The following is a 22,676-nucleotide window of genomic DNA, read 5'->3' on the forward strand; positions in this document are numbered from 1 at the left end:
TGCATCTACTAGACCCAGTTGAGGAGTACGGAAGTAGACTCCCTATTAGTACACCAGCATTTACATTAAACAAATGCTTTATAAAAAGTACTTCTATTAGGTAGCGCCTGGATGGCTCAGTTGTTAGGGTGCTCCTCCGTCTCCCTCTACCCGCCGCTGCCCCTGCTTGTGCATGCTCTCTATCAAATAAATAAAAAATGAAATCTTAAAAAAAAAAAAAGTACTTCTATTAAGGTCAAGGCACTCAATTCTTTTAAATACAAACAAAGCAAAAAATGGGGCGCCTAGCTGGCAAAGTCAGAGGAGTACGTGACTCTTAATCTCAGGGTCGTGAATTCAAGCCCCGCCTTGGGTATAGAGATTACTTAAGTACCTTACAAAAATAGCAAAAAACAAAAACTACCCCAAAAACAGAGAGGTTTCAGAAAATTCTCTCCCAAAATACTTGGACAGCGAACCAGACTCCTGGAACCAAGGAACCAGAAGCCACTGGAGACTTGCGCGAGCCCTGGTCCAGAGACTGACACACAGCATTGACCCACAGAATCCTCTCCTCGCAGGAATTCTGCTATGACCCCCAGAACGAAGGCAGCAGGGGCACTGCACTTGGCCTTGCCCAGAAAATTAAAATTCTGTCAGAGTCTGAAGGCCACTCAGCTGTTGTGGACATGTCATAGCTGTGGAACGTGGCGGGGTCTGAGGCTGCGCAGTAAGAACAGGATCAGAACCGGGCAGAGCCTGACATATGTGCCCCGTACTACTGACCCAACCCACTGCCAGACCAGCACTGCAGGCTTCTGCAGCAGTTTCCCTCTAATCCTGCTGGAGCTGTTGCAGCATGCAGCCCAGAGAGCTGAGCAATGATCACTCTAGATCTTACCGGGGAAGGCCTCCCTCCATTCCTGCCCTCTGCCAGCCAGACGAGCTTTCCCTCAGAGGGGTGTGCCTGTGAGTCCAAGGTGCCCTCATGCACCAGGGCTGCCTCACCCAGGCCCCCCCTTCACCCTACCCTGGAAGGAAGGAGCCCCGATCAGCGCATGGGCCACTCTCCTGCTCCACAGGGACACGGCAGGCCTGGTCTAACTGGGCCAACCCAGAATAAATCTTTGACCAAGAAAACCCCATTAAGTAACTCCCACTCACCTCCTCCAAGGAAACGACTGAATCATTGTAGAGGTTGGGCAGGCGGATGATGATGTCTCTCTGCTCAGTCCCTGCCTCAGCCTGGATGGCAGTGGAGCTCTGGAGCAGTTCTGTGCAGATGTCATAGTTCTCCAGGGCCTGCTCCATGTCTCCCTGGTCAGAGGAAAAGCAGTCGAGGGATAGGGGCAGAAGGAAGGAAACTGCCTGTGCTGTGCCATGTGCCTTATCTGCCTGATCCCACTAGACTGTAGGCACCAAGAGGGCGGTTTTGTCCAGTGACTACTACACATTCTAAAAGGGGGCCTGGCACACACCTGGGGCTCAACAAGTATTTGTTGAATGAATGAATGAACGAACAAATGATTACTTCACACCACAGTTCTAAGGAAAGGTATCTTTAACTCTATGTTGCAGATGAAGACACTGAGGACACTTGAGGATGGCTGAGTGTCTTGTTCAAGATCATGAGCAAATAAATAGCAGAGCCAGGGTTAGAACCTAGGCCTGTCCTAATTCCAGAACCAACTATGACCATCTTACTCATTCTACCACAGTGCACCAGGTACCTCCATGTGAGGTGCTGGGTAACAGCCAGTGCACCCTGGCCATCCAGACCAGGCTCTGAGAAGCCTTCTAAGAATTCATACAAGATAGGTGGTTTTCCCTTCTAGAAAGCTCTGGATCCATTTGTGCACTCATTCAGGCACTCTCAGGAAAACAAAGGCAAAGGGTTCAAGACCCCAAGGCAATCCTGAGTGAGGAGGTCGACAGGGTGCACAGGAGGTCCCTTCCAGAGCTCTGTGGTCGTGCTGACATGCTGTACAGACTGGGGGGCATGCTGGGATATCTGAGGCTCAAGATTCCCCACCACATCCCACTTCGTCACGCTGAGCCCAGCGCCGGGCAGGTGTCACGTGTGCACATGCACGCATATCCTCAACAATACATCCAGCTCTCTCCCTTCCCTTTGGGTATCAGGGAATGCTGACCACAGAACCAACCTGCAGTGCCAGGAACCGAGCCTTCAACCAATAAACGCGGACCACAAACTCCAGCCAGCCATCCTCAAACAGGTCCCGCTGGGATGAGGCAAACGACAACTGTAGGAGGTCCCCCAGGAAGTGGGTTCCTGGGAAATCAGGCCCAAACCTGCCATTCACCACACCAGCAGGGCAGTTCCGAGGAGACACTGAAAACCATTCAGGCCAGAACAAGTCAACTTCATGTGCACATTTCAGCCACCCTTCTGCTCCCTAGAGGTTGCCCTTAGCCCTCACCACACCTGCTTTAGTGTCAGGAGTACCCTGAGCCCCCTGGAGCCTTACAGCCCTTCAAGTGGCAAGCATCAGAGAAGTCAGACAAATCAGACAGAGATGCAGAGACCCCAAGGGCCCACATTTTACATACTGAACTTTGTTTACCAGGTAGTGGTTTAAAAGTCAGAATGAGTCACATCATCTAGGAACTTATTGGGACACATAAAGTGTCAGGTGATAACTTGAGAAATCTGAGATCCTACTTACTTTAATCCTGAATAACAGAAAAAGCAGGCAGGTGGCTCCCTCTGGGGGCTCAGCTATAACTAACTACTTCTTGAGTGTCCGAAGGATTTCTCTAAGACCCTGGATTTTCCCTAGTCCAACAAGCCAACCCAGGAAATGTGGCCACTGCAGATATAAGTCTGAATTCCACAGGTCAGGCTCCCCACTCCCATTTCCTCCTGGCTGCTGAGGATTGAGAAAATTACTCCTACGACAGAATACAGAATGACTCCTACCTGCAGAACTTCTGCCCTTGGTCAGCAGCCACTGGTCCAGCTGGAGCTCCATGCAGGAGAGAGACATCAACATCATATCCTGCAGGACAGGCACCAGAAGGTCAGGAATGGAGTCACAAAGAAGCATCAAACGGTGAGGCATGGGACGAAATGAAACTAAAACTTACTTTGATAAAGATATAATTCTTTCTTCAATCTACTTTCCATTTTATAATCAGTGGCTACTTGCCAGGACATAAAAAGAGGCACATGGATCTACACTGGGACAAGACTTGGGAGGAGCTGGAGACCTGTCTTCAGTCCTAAGGGACAGGCCTATGGAAGAAGCAGCTCTGTCACCTGCCAAATGTCAGGCCTGATGCTGCATCCATACTATAGGACTCAAGCCTTAAAAGTGGCTGGGTAAGACATCACCTCCACAGTCACAAGGAAGCTGAGGTTCAGCAATAAGGAGGCACCTGCCAAGTGGGCAAAGCTGAGAAATAACCAACCTGGTTGGTCTGGAGACCAAAGCCTCACCTCCTCCAGCCACTTCACACTGCTCCTCAGGGAGCAGGCCTAATGGGCAGCAACTGGCAGGATGCAGTCCCTGAGCTGTCCCTGTGGAGGGCGTACGGACTCACATGGCCCTCAGGACCTGCCAAACCCCCTGAGCTCTTCTACCTTCTGTGCCCCCAGCCAGAAAGACCACCAGATGGACTCTAAAGGCTCCCAGTGCACCCTCCCGGGCATCCAGCCTTCCTCCTGTAACAGGAGAAGGGGACCAGAGCATCCAGTGTTCCCTTGAGCCTCAGGAAGCTCCGAATGGAGGAGCCTGGGGTACGGAGTGCAGTCAGCGGGTAGGATGAGCCTGGGTCAGCCCCCTTCTGACAGCGGGCCCCACCACTTCCCTAAGCAACCTATTTAGTCTCTGCACTTCTATCTTCTCACCCGCTAAAAAAATTGGCAACAGTCCCTGGTACCTGGAACACAGCTGAATGTTTCACTTTAGCCCACTCTCTCCACTGGCTCTCCTCCACCTCGGTAAGCCATCCCACCACCAGCCCTGGTGCCTGGGCCAGCCCTAGAAGCCCTGTCCACCATCTCATTCCCTCACCTCCACCTACAGCTCATCCTGTCAGCTCTACCTCCAGAACCTTCCACCCCACTGCCATCACTGTCACTCGCCCGGCAACAGCCTTCTAATGGCCCCGTGCCCACTCTCACCTCCGAGTACAGCCTCCACTCAGCCACCAGGGATCTCTCTAGACACAAACCAGGTCCCATGACTCCCCAGAGGCCCAGGTTCCGGCCCACAAATGGATGCAGCCGAGCAGGCTCAATGGGACAGCAACCCCAGACCCAGAGAAGGTCCACGCGCCCACCCCCCGGCCCCAGCCCTCCGGAGGCCCCCGCCCAGACCTTGATGTGCTTGTTGCTGCAGTCCCTCAGCAGCGGGTTGGGCAGGCTGGTGCTGTGCCTCCTCCAGCTGTGATAGATGCTGAGCACAACCTCCGTCAGGCCCGGCGGCCACCTCAGCAGGAACTTATGGCCCATGCTCTTCAGGTAGCGCATCATCAGCTCCAGGATGCCCCCGTTGGTCAGGTTCTCCAACAGGAATGCATGTACGTCCTGCTTCTCTGCCCGGGGAGGGAGAAACGGCTGACTTGCAGGAAGCACCTTTCATGCCAGCGTCTCCCGTTTTCTTTGGGAGAAGAGAGAGGCAGGGGTGGGGCGGGGCAGGGCGGGGGCAGAGGCAGAAGAGCGCCTGTGTCCTCCCACACGGTGGTGCTGAGGCCAGGCTGCTGGGCCCCAACCCTGCCTGCAGCCCTCACCGGCTGGGAGCAAGCCTCTCTGCCCCCCACCCCGGATCTGCGGTGGGTACTAAAGGGCCAGCCTGCACGTCTGCCTCAGGATGCGCACTCAACAGCTATGTCACGGGCGCTGACGTGCAAAGCCACGCCCCCGGCTTCAGCGGGAAGCACACATCCTTCAGGGAGCATGGTCAAGTATGAGCCTAACACTTCAGCAGACCTCCCAGCGGACCACGGAGCTCAGGCCCAAGACAAATAAACGCAAACCCCTGACCATGCTTTAAATATCATCTCAGAACCATTCTCCCAGAACAAAACCTAAGCAGGCTATAGGATAATGGGAGGAAGACTTCCCAACAGTGACTGATCAAGTTGCTCAATTCCTACCAGACTCCATGAACGTAGCCGAATCGTATGACAATCGGTGAGGGCCAATGTTCGGGAAGCTCTGCAGTTTGGCTTCTGACTGGACTTCGTAAGTATTAAATGGGTCATCTTCCTCCTCGGGGTCCAGCTTTCTTAGCCTGCATGGAACACACCAAAATCACAAAACCCATACCAACACATTCTGACATGAGCACTTGAATTCTTCCAATTAGAGAAATGAAAGAGCAAGACAGAAGAAGACGCCAATCAGCAAGTGGACGGAGGGGTCCAAAATCCAGGCCTCCGGGAGGCTCTGCCTCTTTCCATGCCTTTGTGAGCTGGCATCTCATCCATACCCTCACTCGTTCGGTCATTCCACCAACAGGACTATTGATTACTGAGCATGTGTCAGGCCCTGGAATTCAGCTGAGAGTATGGCAAAGCTTGCCCATAGTAAGCTTGCCTTCTAAATGGGAGAGACAGACAATTAACAGAAACACAGAAACAAAGAGCCCAAATAAGGACCAACCACCACAGAGTGCTTAAGACAGAGGGTCACAGGGAACGTCCTTTGGAGAGCTGAATCAGGAAGGCTTCTCAGAGAGGATAATGTCCATGCTGACAGTGGAGGAGGAAAAGATGTGGCTGTGCAAAGAAGCAGGACAGGGACAGGTGGAGAGGCACAGGCCAGAAGAGCACCAGGTAGGTTCTAAGACTAAGGGGAGCCCAACAAGCAAGGAGAAAGTGGGGTGAGTGGAGTATGGGGGCACAGAAGCCCCTTCCGAGCGTGGGCCCTCCATGGCTCCCCACAAAGCCCTGGGCCTGGGGAGGACCATTCTTTCAGTACTTTCCAAGGACCACGTTTTGGCCAACCTGTAGCTTCCCCTCAACCAAGCAGCCCTGGGGCATAAACACATAAAACAGGGCACTCTTCAATGGCTTCATTTATTTATGCACACGCACACCCCCAGGGTGACTACTCTGGGCAAGCTCTCACATTGTCCCTGCCCGGCCATTCGAAGAAGCAGACACAGGAACCAACAATTAAAATAAAGATAACGGAGGCCTTCCACATAAAGAGGGCAAGAGGGGCGCCTGGCTGGCTCAGTGAGTAGAGCATGTAACTCTCGATCTCGGGTTATAAATTCAAGCCCCACGTTGGATGTAGAGATTACTTTTAAAAAACTTTTAGAGTGCCTGGGTGGCTCAGTCAGTTAAGTGTCTGCCTTCGGCTTGGGTCACGATCCCAGGGTCCTGGGATCGAGCCCCGAGTTGGGCTCCCTGCTCATCAGGGAGCCTGCTTCTCCCTCTCCCTCTGCCGCTCCCCCTGCTTGTGGTCTCTTGTTCTCTCTCTCTAATAAATAAATAAAATCTTAAAAAAAAAAAAAAAAGAGTAAGACCCTTTCAGCAGGGCTGAGGGGAAGATGGAGAAATGATGGGTCACTCAGATCCCTTGGCATCAGCAACAACAGCCCCATCCTGCAGCTCTCCTGAAGGGAGACCTGCTCCTGGCACTAACCCTGAGGAGAAATTTATCAGAGCACAAACTGTGTCCTCCACTTACACAGAACAACCTTGATTTGCAAGCACTTCACTTTCACCCCAGAAAGAAAGGCAACAAATGAGGAAAACTGGGAATATTATTGTAAAATGGATTCACAATCCACCTAAAGCTTCTAGCTCCTCCTCTTGCACGTGGATGTTGTCACCCCTAAAAATAAACTGTCACACGCCAAACCACCAGCTTAGGACTCCTGGTTAAAGATGCATATTGAAGGGGATGCCTGGGTGGCTCAGTCACTTTAATGTCTGCCTTTGGCTCAGGTCATGATCCCAGGGGCCTGGGATCGAGCCCTACATCAGGCTCCCTGCTCAGTGGGGAGCCTGCTTCTCCCTCTCCCTCTGCCATTCCCTTGGTTTGGTCTCCCTCCCTCTCTCTCTGTCAAATACATAAATAAAATCTTCAAAAAAAAAAAAAAAAGGATGCATACTGAACACACATGGTTAGCTCCCAAACTCCACTCCTGAAAACTGTGAAGGCATAAAAGGTACAGGGGATAGGAGAGGAAGCCCCAGCAGACAAGAAACGTCCACCAAATGCCAGACGGCAGCAAGATGATGGAGCAGCAGAAACAGAGCTGCTCTCTCCACTCAACTAAGGGCAGGGGAGGAGGCATTAGGCATTAGGCCCATGCATTGGCGCCATAAACAATGGTGGCTGGGATGGTTGAGTAATCGAGGGTTCTGGAGCCTCTGGAGGAGCTGGGAGACAAGGACAAAAAGTAGAAGCACTGGTGAAAACTGACTTAAGGAGCACAGGAGCCCAGGCCCCTCCCAGCTAGGGGCAGCCTGGACCCTTCTCCTCCCATAAGGCTTCTCTGAGAACACTAACTAGTGAAAGCAAGGAAGGATTTATAAGCCTGTCCTCCTCCTTCTCAGAATTCAAGGGAACCCTACTGAGCCTGGAGAAACCAAGCACATGCACACTTCCTGAAATGGAACGGGTGCTCCCTTCTGTGGGGTTTCCCAGAGTCTGCACCCAAGAAGCAGCAGCCCTAGGCCTCCCAGCAAGTGGGTGTCTCTGTGTGCATGAGGACATGAGTGAGTGGCATCCAGCTCGGTGATCCATCCATCTCCTGAGGGCCCAGGGAGTATCTGGTTCTCTGAAAGATGTGTAAGTCATGATTCCTACCTTCAGGAAGTTCAAAGGGAGGAGAAGTGAGAAAAACCCATGACCCCAATCCAGTGAGATCTGTGCTTTGGTCATTGGCACAGATGTTATGGGAAAACAAAGGAGGTGCCCAGAAGAGGGGGAGGCAATGAAAAGAGAAACTTTATCCATGGTGTGGGCTAGAGGTCTGCAGGTTTGCTTGTCTCCACAAATGAGAAAAAGTGGTCATGGTACCTGGATGGCAAGAACTTCATCAGAAGCTCCTGGAAGTCCACCTTCTCTTCTTTCTTGCACTTGGTGTTTCGGACACGGGCAGATCGCCGCTTCGCTGTCTCTCCACTCTCTTCTGCAATCTTCTTCCGCTTTACTCCTTTCTTGGATTTATCTCCCCCAGAAATATCACCTTCACAAAGAGTGCAAACTGAAATCTTACAAAGGGCAGGGGTAAGAAAACACACCACACAGGCACATCAGTGCCCCTAATTTTCTAACTCTACCAGTGTGTTTCATCTTCATCTCTGAAGTTCAAAAGACCTCCCATCTTTTCTTTAACAAGAGTCCTGAATAGAGTTAATTTCAAATTCAAAATACTTGACTCACACTTTGTTCAAATTCCCTGAACCCACAAGCCAGATGTGAAGATTACTCTCCAGGGCTACAGAACACCAGGGTCTCCAGCAGTCCCTCCCCCAAACCGCCTCCGGCTGGCTGTGACAGCCTCTGGTGCATCAGTGCGTGTACTTGGGACATGACAGAGCAAGTGGCAGCAACACTAACTCTGCCCACCCCCCAGGACCTTCTGAGCACCCCGTGACAGGACGTGAGCAAGAGAATCATGAGAATTATACAGAGAGCAGAGGAGTGTCATGTATGATTAAGCAAAAAAAGTTAGAACCACCATATACACATTCATTCAGAAACTTGTTCAACGGCCAGATAGTGTTTTTTTTTTTTTCAGGGACAAAGAAATCAAGAAAAGGCTTGGGAACTTTTGTCTGAAATTTTGTTACCACTTCATCGATAATAAAAATCAATAAAACCATTAAAAAATATACTACCACATATAGTGGTAACTTTGCTGACTTTCTTAAGGTCCAAAAACTCAGCGTCCTACAAGCAGTGCATGGCCAGCAACAGAGCAGGACCAGCAGAGGGCCCCACCAGCTCACATGTTACAAGCGATAGGAGCGCCCCCTGCCCCCTCCGCCAGGACTTGGCAGCCAGGAGTTGAGCAGTCCCAAGCTGCATTTCTGAGCTCTGACCTCCTCCCCTCAGGGGCCTCATTGCTGAAGTGGCTCCTAACCAGCCACAGCCCTATGAGCAGCCCAGCCTCCCCTGCAGAGCTGGGGGGCTCCCACTTAATAAACCTTGGGCCAGAAGCATCAGCAAGACCTATCCCTCTGGGGAGGCCAGGGCACCCCAACACCTACTCCTGCCCCACAAATGGGGCCTCTCCAAAAGCTGACCCCAGGAGGTCTCCTTACCCACAGGCACGCCGGTCTCCAATAGGCTGGGACTGTGCAGTGGGAAGCTGGCCGCGGCCACGGGGGCATAGGAGAGCACAGGTTCTGCCACAGCCACAGCCGGGCTGGCGGTGACGGGGCTGGGCTGGATCACGCTGACAGGTGCCACCACCACAGAAGACACCAGAGGCTGGCTGGGGTCCTGGTAGTCGGACAGGTCAATCCTCTTGCCAAGGCTGGGCCGCAAAGGCTCACAGGTGGTGAGGTGGTTGTACATGGCCAGCAAACTCTCTCCCAGGCACTTCCAGCTGCAGGGAGAGGGTCACCGCACCTGGTCAGCACCCAGCATTGGGTGTTCCAAGCACAGGGCCAGCTGGTCTATGGAGAGGCAGCAGAGATGGCCCCAAGGCTGCCATCTCCATGAGGGCAAGCAGGAGCGCTCATGGTTTTGTCATCGCGGTTACGGACAAAATCCTGAGTCTAAAACCACTGAGATGGGACAGACCAAGCGGGAGCAGAGCCCAGCAGCCTCCTCCCCTCAACCTGGCCCAAGCCCTGAAGCACCCCTGCCCCAGGCACCTTCAGACGCCACCAGACAGGCATGAAAACCACTGACTCACTTCAAAAGCTACTTCCCTACAAAGCCGAATTTTTAAATCATCTGTGAGTCCCCACACACCAAGACCATTGTGTGTTTTATTATGTGCTATGCTGTATGCTGTGCGATAGGTGTTGCTTCACGTGTGTGTTTTATTGTGGTGCCGTGTGTTGTTGTAGAGTCTCTTGCTTCATGTTTTACATTGTGTTATTTGTTGCACTGTGGTATGATATGATGTGGTATGATATATCCATTCACCCATCTCTGAATGGCTTCCCATGTTCTCAGGCTAAACACCACACCCTCAGCCTCATGGTGCTGCATGGCCTGACCTAGCCAACACACCTGGCCTCATCTCACACCCCACCCTCACCCCGACCCTCCCACCATGATAGCTTTCTTTCAGTTCTGCAAACAAAATCAGACCCCTGGATACCACAGGACCTTTGCACAGGCTTCTCTCTGCCCCAAAACTAGGCCCTCACCCTGATCCCAGCCTCTCTGCCAGGTCAATGTCACTCCTCTGTCAGACTCTAGCTCCAGTACCTAAGCCTTCCCTGACTCCCAAAGCAGTGCAGACCCCATTATGAGCTCCCCCCAAGGTGCTGTGCTCCTCTCTTCAAAGGGTTCATCAGCTTGGGGCATGTGCCTTTTCTTCTGGATGACTGACTACCCCTCAGATCGCCCCCAAAGAGGGACCACGCCCACCATGCTGAGTCCCCAGCACAGGGCCTGGTGCCTGGCATGAAGCTGGCATCCAGTAAATGCTGAGGATAGAATGAAAATGGAAGATCTAAAATCCAGAATCTAACCAAACAGAGGCTCCTAGGAATGGAAGGGATCTCCTACCAGTTCTTTCCCTGTCTTCAGTAAACACTACATGCACCCGGGGAAGAATCTTACATCTAATGCTTTAAGTACACAATTTCATTTACTCGTGCCTTGTCTAGTGGGCACTGAATAGACCAAAGGGTGGCAAACCGTGGCCCACAGCCTGTTTTATATAGCCCACAAGCTAAGAGCCAGCTAAAGGGTTGTTACATACAACACACATACACTCACACACATACACACACACCCCAAGAAGAATACACAACAGAGACGGTACCTGGCCCACAAAGCCTAAAGCATTTACCACCTGGTCATTTGCGGGAGAAGTGTACCCAGCCCTACGACAGACTGTGGTTATTTTAAAAGCGCAACCCCTTTTCCTCCCAGAGAGGGACTGTACACCGTTCCTCTAGTAACCCAGTCCCAGACTTCACTGCCAAGCAAGGCTTCCTCCAGCCGAGCCCATCTCCCTCATGCTTCCCTTTGGCCTTCCCTGTGTATGAGGGTGGCCGTGACACCAGTTCACAACTTCTCTAGTGCTATCGCCAGGACCTTCTCCAGCCCTCTCCAGCGTTTTCAGGCGTTCCCCTCCTGCTCTGTAACGGGGAGGCACTCAGGGCTCTTCCCAAACTCCCAAATGTCTCAGCTAGGGAGTCCACACTCAGACAGGATGGGGCTCCTGACCCAGCTGACAAAATAATGGGAAGGGCATCTGACAAGAGTCTGAGAGTAGCCCCAACTTCCTGACCATGTCAGGGTCCGGGCGGGAAGACATTCCTGGGACACTAACATACACAGGCAGTTGTACCACAGATCAAAAGCCAGCCCCTCCTGAGTGTGTACAGAAATGCTAGTTCTGTGCTGGCCTGCCGCTGTTTATTTCACTATCACAACTCTGTAAGTGAGGGTTGTTCTCCCTGCTTTTAGAAGTGGCATGTAGCGGGGCGCCTGGGTGGCTCAGTCGTTAAGCGTCTGCCTTCGGCTCAGGGCGTGATCCCGGCATTCTGGGATTGAGCCCCACATCAGGATTCTCTGCTAGGAGCCTGCTTCTTCCTCTCCCACTCCCCCTGCTTGTGTTCCCTCTCTCGCTGGCTGTCTCTCTCTGTCAAATAAATAAATAAAATCTTTAAAAAAAAAAAAAAAAAAGTGGCATGTAGCATCCCAGGTCACCCACTTAGGGGTGCCAGGACTGGCCCCAGGTCTGTCTGATCCAGGGTGGGAGCCACAGACCACTATGGGACAATGCCCCTGAGTATGAGAACACTGCTATCAAGGCATGCTAAATTTAAAGAGTCAAGATTTGAAGTCAGAATTTTAAAAACAAAAACCACACACCAAATCACACTAAGGGGCTGAGTGATCCCAGCTCTGGGAAGCTGCCAATACCAGTTTTCCCTTCCCTGGGGGGCCTCTCACACACTGTTGGGACTCACAAGGGCTATGCGGAGGCCCATCTTCCAGCGCACCCCGCGTGGCCCTGGAGGGAGAGCAGGGGCTCAAGAGTCATGGAGCCCACATCTGGGATCAACTCCAGACTCTCCATTCACCATCTGACTGCTCTGAACCTAGTTCCCGCCTGTCCAGTGCTTGGCAAATGTTACTTTCCTTTTCCCCTCTGGGAAGGGCAGACAGAGGGGGCTTGCAGGGATGTGGCAGGTGGCTGGCATCAAGAACAGCAAGAGCAAAGAGAGACTTCAACTGGTTGTACTTGGGAGAGGCCTGGCCTGCCTCTTGGCGGCCAAATGCACGTGCGCGCCTCTAGGTGTCTGTCTGGCATGCACCCGACCCCCGCTCACATCAGCCCAGCGGCAGGCCTCAGGGCCTCTCCCTCTTGTGCAGGCCCCAGCAGCTGACCCAGCACCCCCAGAGAGCCGGGCGACCTACGTGAAGAAGGGGATGGGCTGCACCAGCTTCAGGTCTGGCTCCTTCTCCCTCACGGTCAGCGCTTGTCGCTTCTTCCGCAGCCCCAGGGCCTCCTCTACAATGGCCTGCGTCTCAGCTGCGCTTACCGACACATCGTGGATTGACATGTCACTAAAAGCGTGTGAGACAGAGAGAAATTACAATGTTACAAACTAGAGCCAAGGCTGAAATTTTACAGACAGGGATGCAGTTAAGTTAATACCCTTTAATCTGTATTAATTCTTCTACAAATAAAATAACCCCTTGAGTCTGGCCTCTAAGGGCAGTAATTAGCATTCTTAATACCCACATACAATACAAGTGACTAATACCCTTGGTTCCCTCTACAATTCAAAATTGAGCAAAGGGCTTTCATATGTATTAACAATATCACAGTAATGTCAGAAAAGCCTCAGAAAAAGAAAACCTTGCTCTCAATTATTTACAGAGAATTGTAAAAGAATGTAACTTACCCATCTTGCTCAGCCCAAAAGTCATCTGACTAACCTCAGCTCACTAAAGTCCCTGGTATAGCCCAACCACAGAAAGGGCAGGGGTTTTGAGGCCTCAGGGCCCTCCCACAGACACTCCTCCACCCAAGGCGGCCCGGCAATACCTGCCCTGCCCCGCTGTCCTGACGCCTCTCAGCAGGGCTCTACCACAAAGTCACTTGCTTATGGATTTACTTTTCCATTTTATCTCTCTCTTAAGACGGTTAGTACCATCAGGACAGATATGAACAAGAAATACAGCTTTATGAGGGATAGACACAGAGATAAATAACCACTAACCCCGCACCAGCTGAGCTGCAGGGACCAAGGACCAGAGGATGGAGGACTCGGTTCATTTGGAGGGTTGAGGGAGGGAGGCAGCCAGAGTTTGGAAAGCTGCCCAGAGGCGACCTGGGAGCTGGAACATGAAGAAGGAGCAATGGCAAGACAGGTGGAGAGGTGGGAAGTTGGCCTTGCAGGTGAGGGCATGAGGGAGCAGGGGCACAGGGACAGGACAGTGCACAGGGGCCAGGCCTGGAATCTGTCAGGGACCTAGGGCAGGGAGAAATAGGAGGCAAGGAGAACTAAGGGGGTCAGACTGTAAAGGACCTCCTGGGTGATGCACTGAGCATGAGCTTTGTCCTGGAGGCAAGGCAGGGGTGTCAAGGTCATATCTGGGAGACTGAACTTGGGAAGCACTTGGGAGCAAAGCCCTGGAAACGGAAACAGCAGGTGGAGGGCAGACAAGGTGAACAGCAGGCTACCACAAGCACCCAGAAGAGAGCTGGTGAATGCCAAGAGCTGGCAGGGCAGTGGGAAAGGCAGGCAGCAGACAGCCAAGGAGGCACCACCATGATTAGGCACACAGGCGAGTAATAGGCAAAGCAAGATCAAAGCCAGGTGAGGGGTGCAGTGGGGGATGAAGTGCAGGGGCTCAACTGCCAGAAGTAAGGACCTGAAAGGAGGTATACATGCCTCCTGCTCTCCAGCAGCCACACACTGTTGGGGGAGAGGGGAGTGCAGAACCAGCACAGGAAGAGGCAGGACCCACCATTTAAGGAACATTCGGAGGGAGTCCTTCCGGAGACAAGGCTGTTCTTCAAAGATCTTTTCCTTGAGAACCAGTCCTTTGCTGTACCGGCAGTCCTTCTCCAAAGCTTTGCAGATGAAGTACAGACATGCTAGTAAGGAGAGAAACAATATGATTTCTGAGTGTGCACCCCAACCTCTGGCCAGTTAACACCAAGAAAAAATCCCTACTCTGGAATCAAAGAAATGTTGGCAAACAATAATGAGATACCACTTTACCTGATTCAACCAGGAAAGATACTAAAAATACTAGTACCCACAGCAGATGAGGCAAAGCCAAATGCCGATGGGCAAGGACAAACTGTAGGACGACCTTTCCAGAGAGCCGTGGGTGTTACATACAGACCCTCAGCCCAACGATCCACTTCTAAGAATTGCTGCAAAAACCTACAGGCCCACAGTGATTAGCTATTGGCTAAGTGGAAAAGAGCCTTCAAAAAATCAGGAAAGCACTCAGTACCACCAGGAGAGCCTGGTTAAGGAAAGCTCCCCAGTCCACACACTGGGTTGCTGAGCAGCCGCTGTACAGATGGTTGAGGGGCGTGCTCGCTGGCCAGAGAAAGGCCCCAAGACGGCATGGGGAACAGGCAGGAAACCAAATGGACCACACAGTGTGACTCCATTTGTACACATAAAACCGGTTTCTGCTCCTTTTGCTTATCTGCATTTTCCAATTTTCCTCCTTCTCTTTTTCTTTTTTTTAAACTGTTCTTACCAAAAAAAGTTATTGCCTGCAATTAAAGGCATGTACATCATTCATGTCAACGAGCCTTCTCAAATCAACAATCTGGAAAGCCCATCCTTCTCCAGCTCCTCCAGGAGTGGCAAAGCAACACAAGAGAAAAAACGGGATGGCGAGGAGTCCCGAAGCAAAGCTGCGATGTGAACTAGGAAAGTCTTTGGTATTTGTAAGTGGGACTAGCCCCTGACAGATATGACTGCCATAAATCAGTCCCCGGCAGGCCCGGTGCCACCAGGCCTCATCTGCGAACACACAGGGAAACAGGACAGTGCAGCTAAGTGTCAGCTCTGCTCCAACTGGGCACTGGAAGCACTGCCGTGCCCTGCTCAGTTCAGAGTCTGAGTGTAGATGGACTGCAAGCACTGCCGTCAAGAATAACCAGACAAAGAAGGAGCCACGGGTGAGGAGGAAGGAAAGGTAGAGCAGAAGCAGAGATGTGGGCACGGGAGCTCTAAGAGATGGAAGGAAGTGGTGTCCTCCTAGAGTGTCATGGAAGGAGAGAGCAGAGCCCGGTCACACAGCTCCACAGGTACCACACTGCCTCCCGCACACGAAGGCTGTGTGACCTATGAACAGAGAGCGTCTGGGTGGTCCCAGCACAGCCTAGCAAGCTGCTGACTGAACGGCTGCACAGATGGCCCAGAGGTTCCTGCCCCACACAAACAAGAACGCGGTTTCTCTGGGACCACAGCGGGACACGAGCGTAGCCATCAGAGACGCCCAGAGCGAAAACCAGGGAGGCCCTGAGCATTTGGTGACACCTCAGCAGGTGTCTTGGCTGCAGTAAAGCTCACCACACTAGCTGTACTACACCAGCGCTCCCACATGGGAAGCCCTGGGAAGTTCCAAGGGAACAAGAGGTGGTCAACAGGCATCAACCCCAAGCACCCCTGCCTACCCATCGCAAGTGGATAAATGCCACTGGGAGTCGATAACATGCTGGGAGTTAACATGCTGCTTTTACTTTGGGGTTAAATGAGTGTCAGGTCTGGGGCGCCTGGGTGGAAGCATCTGACTCTTGATTTCAGCTCAAGTCTTGATCTGTGTCGCGAGTTCAAGTCTCGCGTTGGGCTCCACACTGGGCATGGAGTCTATAGTTAAACACACACACACGTACAGGAATCAATAAATGCGTGTCAGGCCTATCAGGGCAGGGCTCTCCCAGACAGAGTAGCCATTCAGCCCCCCAGGCCTGTTTTCCCCCAAGGACTAAAGTTTACCAAGTACAACTTCTCCTACCATGAGAGAGGGGTACAAAGAAATAAACCCTGTGGCTGGGGAAAGAAAGGCAGAGCACAAGACTGTCCACCTCGGGGCGCCTGGGTGGCACAGCGGTTAAGCGTCTGCCTTCAGCTCAGGGCGTGATCCCAGCGTTCTGGGTTCGAGCCCCACATCAGGCTCCTCTGCTATGAGCCTGCTTCTTCCTCTCCCACTCCCCCTGCTTGTGTTCCCTCTCTCGCTGGCTGTCTCTATCTCTGTTAAATAAATAAAGAAAATCTTTAAAAAAAAAAAAAGACTGTCCACCTCAGGTAGCACCCCAGCTGCCAGAAAACCTTCCAAGAGAAGCCTAAACACCTCTCGAAGAAGGAGCTGTGAGAGTCCAAAGGGTACCTCACCAACACTATCTCATTCTGCTGGTTGGCGTGAAAATTGGGGCAAGCAAGAGAACAAGAGCCGTGTCCAACGGAGGACGCACACAAGGACATTCACAGCAGTGGTAGGCACGAACCAACCTGAAAACGACCCACAAGCACAGAACGGTCAAATTGTGTAGATGCTGGTAACAGACAACACAGCAGTAAAGAGGCCCGAGTGATGGCCTGGGTACACTCACAGACAGGAAGACCACCGCCCAGGGAGCCAGGCTGAGAGGATTACACACCACCACCTGATGCCACCTAGAGAAGCCTTGACAACAAGCAGAGCTCCTCTCTGGCGACAAAAGGGAGAGAGATCAAGATTGCCTCCGGTATGGTAACTACTGGAATGGAAGCCAAAGCAGCCTGCCTTCTGGGGCTCTGGAAATGTTCTGCGTCTTGACATGTTTCACATATACATACTGCGCACTTTACTCTGTGTCTGTGTGTGTGTGTGTGTGTGTATGTATGCGCGTGTGCACGCACACGCTCCTTCAGTTAAAAAGTAGTTGTGGAGAACCAGATGTGGGGAAGGGTGAGCAGGGCCTAGCACCTCTCTAAACACTCCACACTATTTGTCTTTAAAAAAGGGAAGGAAAACCAGTCAGTCTTCCAGGCCTAAACCTTGAAAGTGATAGCAAGTGCTCGTTGGCATGTCTGTCCTAAAAAGAGTAACTGGGCCCAGCCAGGTACAGAGCACCTTCACACACTGGGCCAGCCTGCAGCATACACAGTCAACGGACAGAGCCCTGGGCTCCCAATGCGCTCAGACCTGCTCTGAGCACTCCTGGAGAGCCTCCTTCCTCTCTGGCCTCGGAGGACACCCAGAGGAGGCTGGCTCCTGGAACACCTAATCAGTGTGCCTGCCTCAAGACCAGCCCACGCGAGGGACAGAGGTGTTCTCTACAGAGCAGACAGCGAGGCTAGAGCCAAGGAGCTTAAGCAACTGGAGGGCAGACTAGGGCTCCATCAGGCAGAGACCTTTCCAGTAGCCCTGCTGCTCTACAAAGGAATGGACCGCCTCAAGAGGTAGTGAGGTCCCCAGCACCAGGAGTCAAGCTGCAACTGCTAGGCCATCTGTCAGTGAGTTATAGAAACAGGCTCTGGCGCAGGATGGGACAATGCAGGGATGAAATGAGATAAGCAAAGGGAAAACCACTCAGAGAGCATGCTACCCATCACTACAATGCACTTGAGAATTCTCAATTGAGTGAGAAAGACACACGCAATAAAGCAGGAATGCAAAGCCATCTCCCTTCCTGACAGTCAGGCAGAAAGCCCTTCAGTGTTAACCTGGCCTCCAACTTATCCAAGCTGCCCTCCCTCCTCTGTCCACAAAACACGAGCGCATGGGAGAAAGTCATCAAAGCCCGACTTACTTGTGTAATCGCTGAGGGTGTACAGGACAGTGATGAGGTTGTCCAAGCAGGGCCAGTGGTCAGGATTGCACCGAAGCCCTTCCTCAAAAGCATGGCGAGCCAGGGGGACCCGGATGAGCCTCAGGGCCACATGTCCAATTTTATACCAGAGGTTGACATCCGTGGAGTCCAGCATGACTGCCTGGAAGCAGCACAGAGGGCGCATACGCTCAGTCGGCTCTCTCACTGAGCGGGCGCCCATGGTGACAGGAGGGGCAGAGCACCAACCCAGCCACCCAAGCCGCCCAGAAAAATGGCAAACACATTACATGAACCAATTTATCAAATTCAGAACATCTTCGTGACATAATTTGTCACCCTGAACATCTGTACTCCTTACCTATCTGACAGATAAAGGAAGTGAAAGTACCATTAAAAGAAAACTGGATTTGTGGGGTATTTTTGTGGGACTTAAAAATTTTTATTTAATTTTAAACTGTGGGATTCTAGAAAGATTATGGGCTCTGGAGACAGACCTCAGTTCACACCCCTGCTCCTATACTAATGGCAGCATGATCCCGAGCCTCAGTCCCCTCATCACTAAAATGAAGATAAAGACACCTTCCCTGCAAGATGACATACGGTTAGCGCATGTGTGGAAAGGAGGTTGCATGGTGTCTGGCACCTCAGAGGCGCCCACAGAGCCAGTGACGCTAACACAGAGATCACGGCAATACTGTTAGGAGCAGGTACAGGGTGCCGGGGTCAGGCTGTGGTCTCTGTATCAACTCATTCCATTTCCACAACCGCCCTCTTTCTTACCATGCTCACTACACTGCTGTAGACCTGGAGGCTCGGAAAGAGTAAGCAACTCGACGCGGCCACACGTGCCCTGAGTGGCAGAGGACCAACACACACACAGGCCCCTGCTCTCTCTGAACGCACTGCTATCAGCTGATGTGGGTCTCAGGGACCACAGCGTGGTGATGCACCACTACAAATTCTTCTTTTTAGCCAACAAGACCACAACCTCACCCTCTCCACCAAGAGCTTTCAAAAACCCCAAGGGGCTAATAAGCATTGCCAAAACCACACCTCCAAGTAGAATTCCATAGCGGTCTCCAGGTCCTCTCGCTGGGCTGCCAGCTGGGCCAAGTTTTTATATGTGGAATATTTCAGCATCAGCCCAGGGTGCTTCAACCCTTCTTTCTCATCACCAGACGGAACTGCCTGTGAACAAAAACAGAGGTCAAGAGTGACACCTAGGCCCTAAAGCCTCAGCAGGCAGTCAGCAGGACACCTGGCTTCCCGGATGACCTCTGCTGCAGGCCCTTGGCCCAGTCTGGTACTACCCTCCATCAGAAAATGAAAGCCCTACACTAGATGTTCTTGGGGGACCCCTCCAGCTCTGAGCACACAGAGAAGGAAAGCTAGATCACCACAAGGCAGTTTGCAGATAGTCTCGGCACCAAAAGAGACAGAGGGAACCCTCCCCATCGCTACGGCCATGCCTGAGAGGTCAAGCCTGGAGCCTGCAGCTGCCCCACAGCAAGCCTGAAGGGGGAGGACAGGGCAGGAGGAGGCCACCTGGGGGCAGTGGTGGGGTCTGGAGGTGGCTAGGCAGCCAACTTACACATCCCTACACATCCCACAGCAAGACGAGCACCGGATTAGGAATCAGGAGGCTGAGCTCCCAACTCTGTAACTCATCACGTAACTGTGGACAAGTCACTTTAACTAAAAAGTTAGTGCCCTGAGGACCTCTGTATTACAAGGGCAGTAAATCCTACCCTAAATATCAAAAGTGCGAGCTAAAAGAGCATAGATTATAAACATGTTTTATACAAAAAGCTATTTCACTACAGCTTTTATAAAAACTCTCAGAAAATCCTACAACTTCTAAGACACCACTGATGAGGAAAACTGCTGCTCTAACCACGGGACAAAGTAAAACATTTTCTAACAGAAAAACTCGGTGGCACAAAGAAATTCTTTCCAGGTGCAGCTTCTTATCTCAGCCTTGGCCTGAGACAGGTCACACTCACATGACATTCTTCTTCATGGTCAGAACAGGTAAGACCTGAGGACATGCAACCTTCAGGAAGCACCCCTTGACTAATCCAGGAAATCTACCCTAGCACTCCTAAGGAAGCCTAAAAAGCTCAAATCGAACCTCATTCATTATCTTCTCCTGCCGTCTGGCTTATCCTGCAGAAAGATCCCCAACAACAGGCTGACCACAGCTGGACACCAGGTACCTTCACCGCCCCAGGTACAGAACTGTTCAAAATCCGGTGTAAACCCCTCAACAGAGGCTGTGTGAGTCTCCCTGGGAGACTAGTCAGTGTGCTTCCACACACAAGAGCAGAAGCTCTCATAACTAACCTCTACCTAACCAGCTGGATTCAGCACCATTCTCCACCTTCCGTGACAGACGCGCTGACACCCACGGGAGACAGAGTGCTCACCCCAACAAGCCTCCCCAGGGAAGCTATCCACTTCCTAGGAGTCAGCTGCGTTCCAGGACCTGTTAATGCCAGGTGTTTGTGAGACTATAACTATATAATTTAGTTTAATATTAAGTATACCAATGCAGATGAATGTGAAAAGAAACTTTTCTGTACATTTTCTGTACTTTTCACCTGTTTACGATGACATGTTTTACTTTTATAAGCCAAGGGGAGAGTGCTCCCGCAGTCTTTCAAGGCTGAAAGCGATGGAGAGGTGGGCACACCTACGACTACAAGGCCAACCAGCACCCCCGCTCACACGTCTGAGGCCCGCTCCACAACGGTCTGAGGGAAGACGCCCTCCTGAAACACACCCAGCCCCTGGGTGGCTGGGGCTCAGTAAAGTGAGCTCTTTTTCATCTCTGGGCCCTCACTCACTTCCTACTAACGGGGAAGGGGTGCGTCACAATTCCCACAACCCTAATTCCAAGACACTATAACCAGCACTGGAGAATCCTGACATCCACGAGTGAGGGAAGGGATGGACTCCTGTAACCAACACTGAGAATTCAGCGTTCCGTCTCATCTGTGGTAAAAACCATCCAGGGGTGGGGACTCAGATATAAGTGTCTGCCTTCCTCGAGGTGCAGGAGACAACTCAACTGAAGGACTGCATGGAGTCTGTCTGCTTCCTTATTGCATGTCTCTGTGTTTGGTGTTTGGGTACTTGACAACAAAAGCCTTTCCTCTAATGAAACATAATTCTTCCTAAATCAATTTCAAGTTGAGACTCATTCTCAAACTCTAGGCAACATCTCCATGACCCACCCAACTCAGGTTTAACTCACTTGCCACCAGCACGGCCCCCACGCTGGATCACCGGGTCCTGCCTTGCCTGCCCCTCTCTGCCATACCCTATGCCCTCAACATGGCTCTGTGTTGCTCTCCCAGCCCTTTTCTCTGACTGTGTTTTTCAAAAGCCCATGGAGCACCTACAAGGCTTCCTGAGCTCATGGGCTATCACCTAAATGGCATTTGCCAAAATGCGTTGCCAACAGGATCACTAAGGATCAGAAAACCGTGGGTTCCAATCCTGGTTCTAATGCTTCACTATTTGGGTGGCTCTGAGCTATCAACACCTCACTAAGCCTCCATTTCCACAACTGTAAAATGGGGACAGTGGTCCCCACATTCTCGGCAGAGTAGTTGTAAAGAGAATGTAACAAAATAGCTGACACAGAGCTCTATTATGCACGAAGAACCACTCTACATGCTTCACTGGATTCCCTCAACCCTCACAGCAATCCAACAAGGCTGACACTCTACAGGTGGGAAAGTTGAGGGGCAGAGAGGAAGTAACATGTCCAAGGTCGCCCAGCTAAGAAGGAGAGGGCAGAGGGCAAGCCCACTGCCTGGCCTGTGGTGCCTCACCTCTCGCAGCAGGCGCGCCTCCAGGAGCTCATGGTAGGCCTTGGCTGACTCCTCAAACCGGTCATGTTTCTGGAGATCCAGGGCCTTGTGATACAAGGCAAAAGCCTCTGCTTCCTGTGAACCAAGACAAGAGATTACAAAGGTTTGTCTTTTTTAAGCCAAAAGTGTATGAAGGGGGGCTATAGTCAAGGCCATGTTAACCGACAGCTGTACTGGAAATAGTCCTAACACTCCAATCTCCCAGGAGCTCATCACTGGGAGAAGAACCCCGCAAGAGTCCCCCGAGAAGACATGAGCAACATAGGCTCAAGTGAGTCTAAGCAACAGCAAAAAACACATTGGCCCAGGAACACAGGAGCAGAGCAATGGCAAGGTTATAAACTCAGCTGGCCTTTTCTGGGTGAAGCTGGGTGAGTAGCCATACCAGCCAGAATAATCCAGAGATTCCTAGAGAATATGGATGGTTTCTATTGCTTTCTACCTGCCACTCTGCCCTAGCCTGATTATTGCTCAGGGAAGGTGACAACCTCCTCTAGGATGGAGGGGGCATTGGCAGGCTGAGCCCCAATGACATCCCTTGAGGACCAAGGACAGCTGACTAGTAGACTTTTGAGAGGGCTCCAGACTGCCTGCATTTCTCCTGTGAAAGGGGAGACACATGTTTATTCCAGGGAAAACAAAGATGGAAACAAGAAGCAAACCACTGCTATACTATGACAGGACTCAAGTGCAGAGATGGATGGAGGGAAGGAATGAGCCAGGCTGAAGTAGAAGTGATGTGAGGCCTCATGGAAGAGAGGAAAGACCAAGAATCTAGAGAGCTAAAGTTGAACCTGGCCCCTCACCAACCTTCAGTGAGACTCCCTCAAGACAGCTCCCCTCAAGGGCCTCCTCACACTGGCACGTGAGGGCAAATGCACCAGGAAATCTCAAA

The 22,676-nt window shown here is 51.8% G+C and overlaps 1 protein-coding gene across 3 annotated transcripts in view; it reads right to left on the minus strand.

Moving 5' to 3' along the window:
- The window catches only part of CABIN1 (calcineurin binding protein 1), a 151,211-nt gene that overhangs the window by 113,906 nt on the left and 14,629 nt on the right, over positions 1 to 22,676 (minus strand). For all 3 annotated transcript variants that reach the window (XM_040619499.1, XM_040619498.1, XM_040619500.1), the window contains exons 4-15: positions 21,743 to 21,856; positions 18,957 to 19,091; positions 17,883 to 18,063; positions 14,087 to 14,216; positions 12,527 to 12,676; positions 9,235 to 9,521; positions 7,985 to 8,153; positions 5,101 to 5,237; positions 4,322 to 4,539; positions 2,921 to 2,999; positions 2,145 to 2,332; positions 1,144 to 1,296 (exon numbers count right to left, since the gene is read on the minus strand). In XM_040619499.1, the coding sequence (XP_040475433.1) occupies positions 1,144 to 1,296; positions 2,145 to 2,332; positions 2,921 to 2,999; positions 4,322 to 4,539; positions 5,101 to 5,237; positions 7,985 to 8,153; positions 9,235 to 9,521; positions 12,527 to 12,676; positions 14,087 to 14,216; positions 17,883 to 18,063; positions 18,957 to 19,091; positions 21,743 to 21,856 (1,941 nt within the window). The remainder of the gene's footprint in view (positions 1 to 1,143; positions 1,297 to 2,144; positions 2,333 to 2,920; positions 3,000 to 4,321; positions 4,540 to 5,100; positions 5,238 to 7,984; positions 8,154 to 9,234; positions 9,522 to 12,526; positions 12,677 to 14,086; positions 14,217 to 17,882; positions 18,064 to 18,956; positions 19,092 to 21,742; positions 21,857 to 22,676) is intronic.

The sequence above is a fragment of the Ursus maritimus genome, unplaced genomic scaffold, assembly GCF_017311325.1.
Source record: "Ursus maritimus isolate PB19 unplaced genomic scaffold, ASM1731132v1 scaffold_33, whole genome shotgun sequence".
In the NCBI taxonomy this organism is placed as follows: Eukaryota; Metazoa; Chordata; class Mammalia; order Carnivora; family Ursidae; genus Ursus; species Ursus maritimus.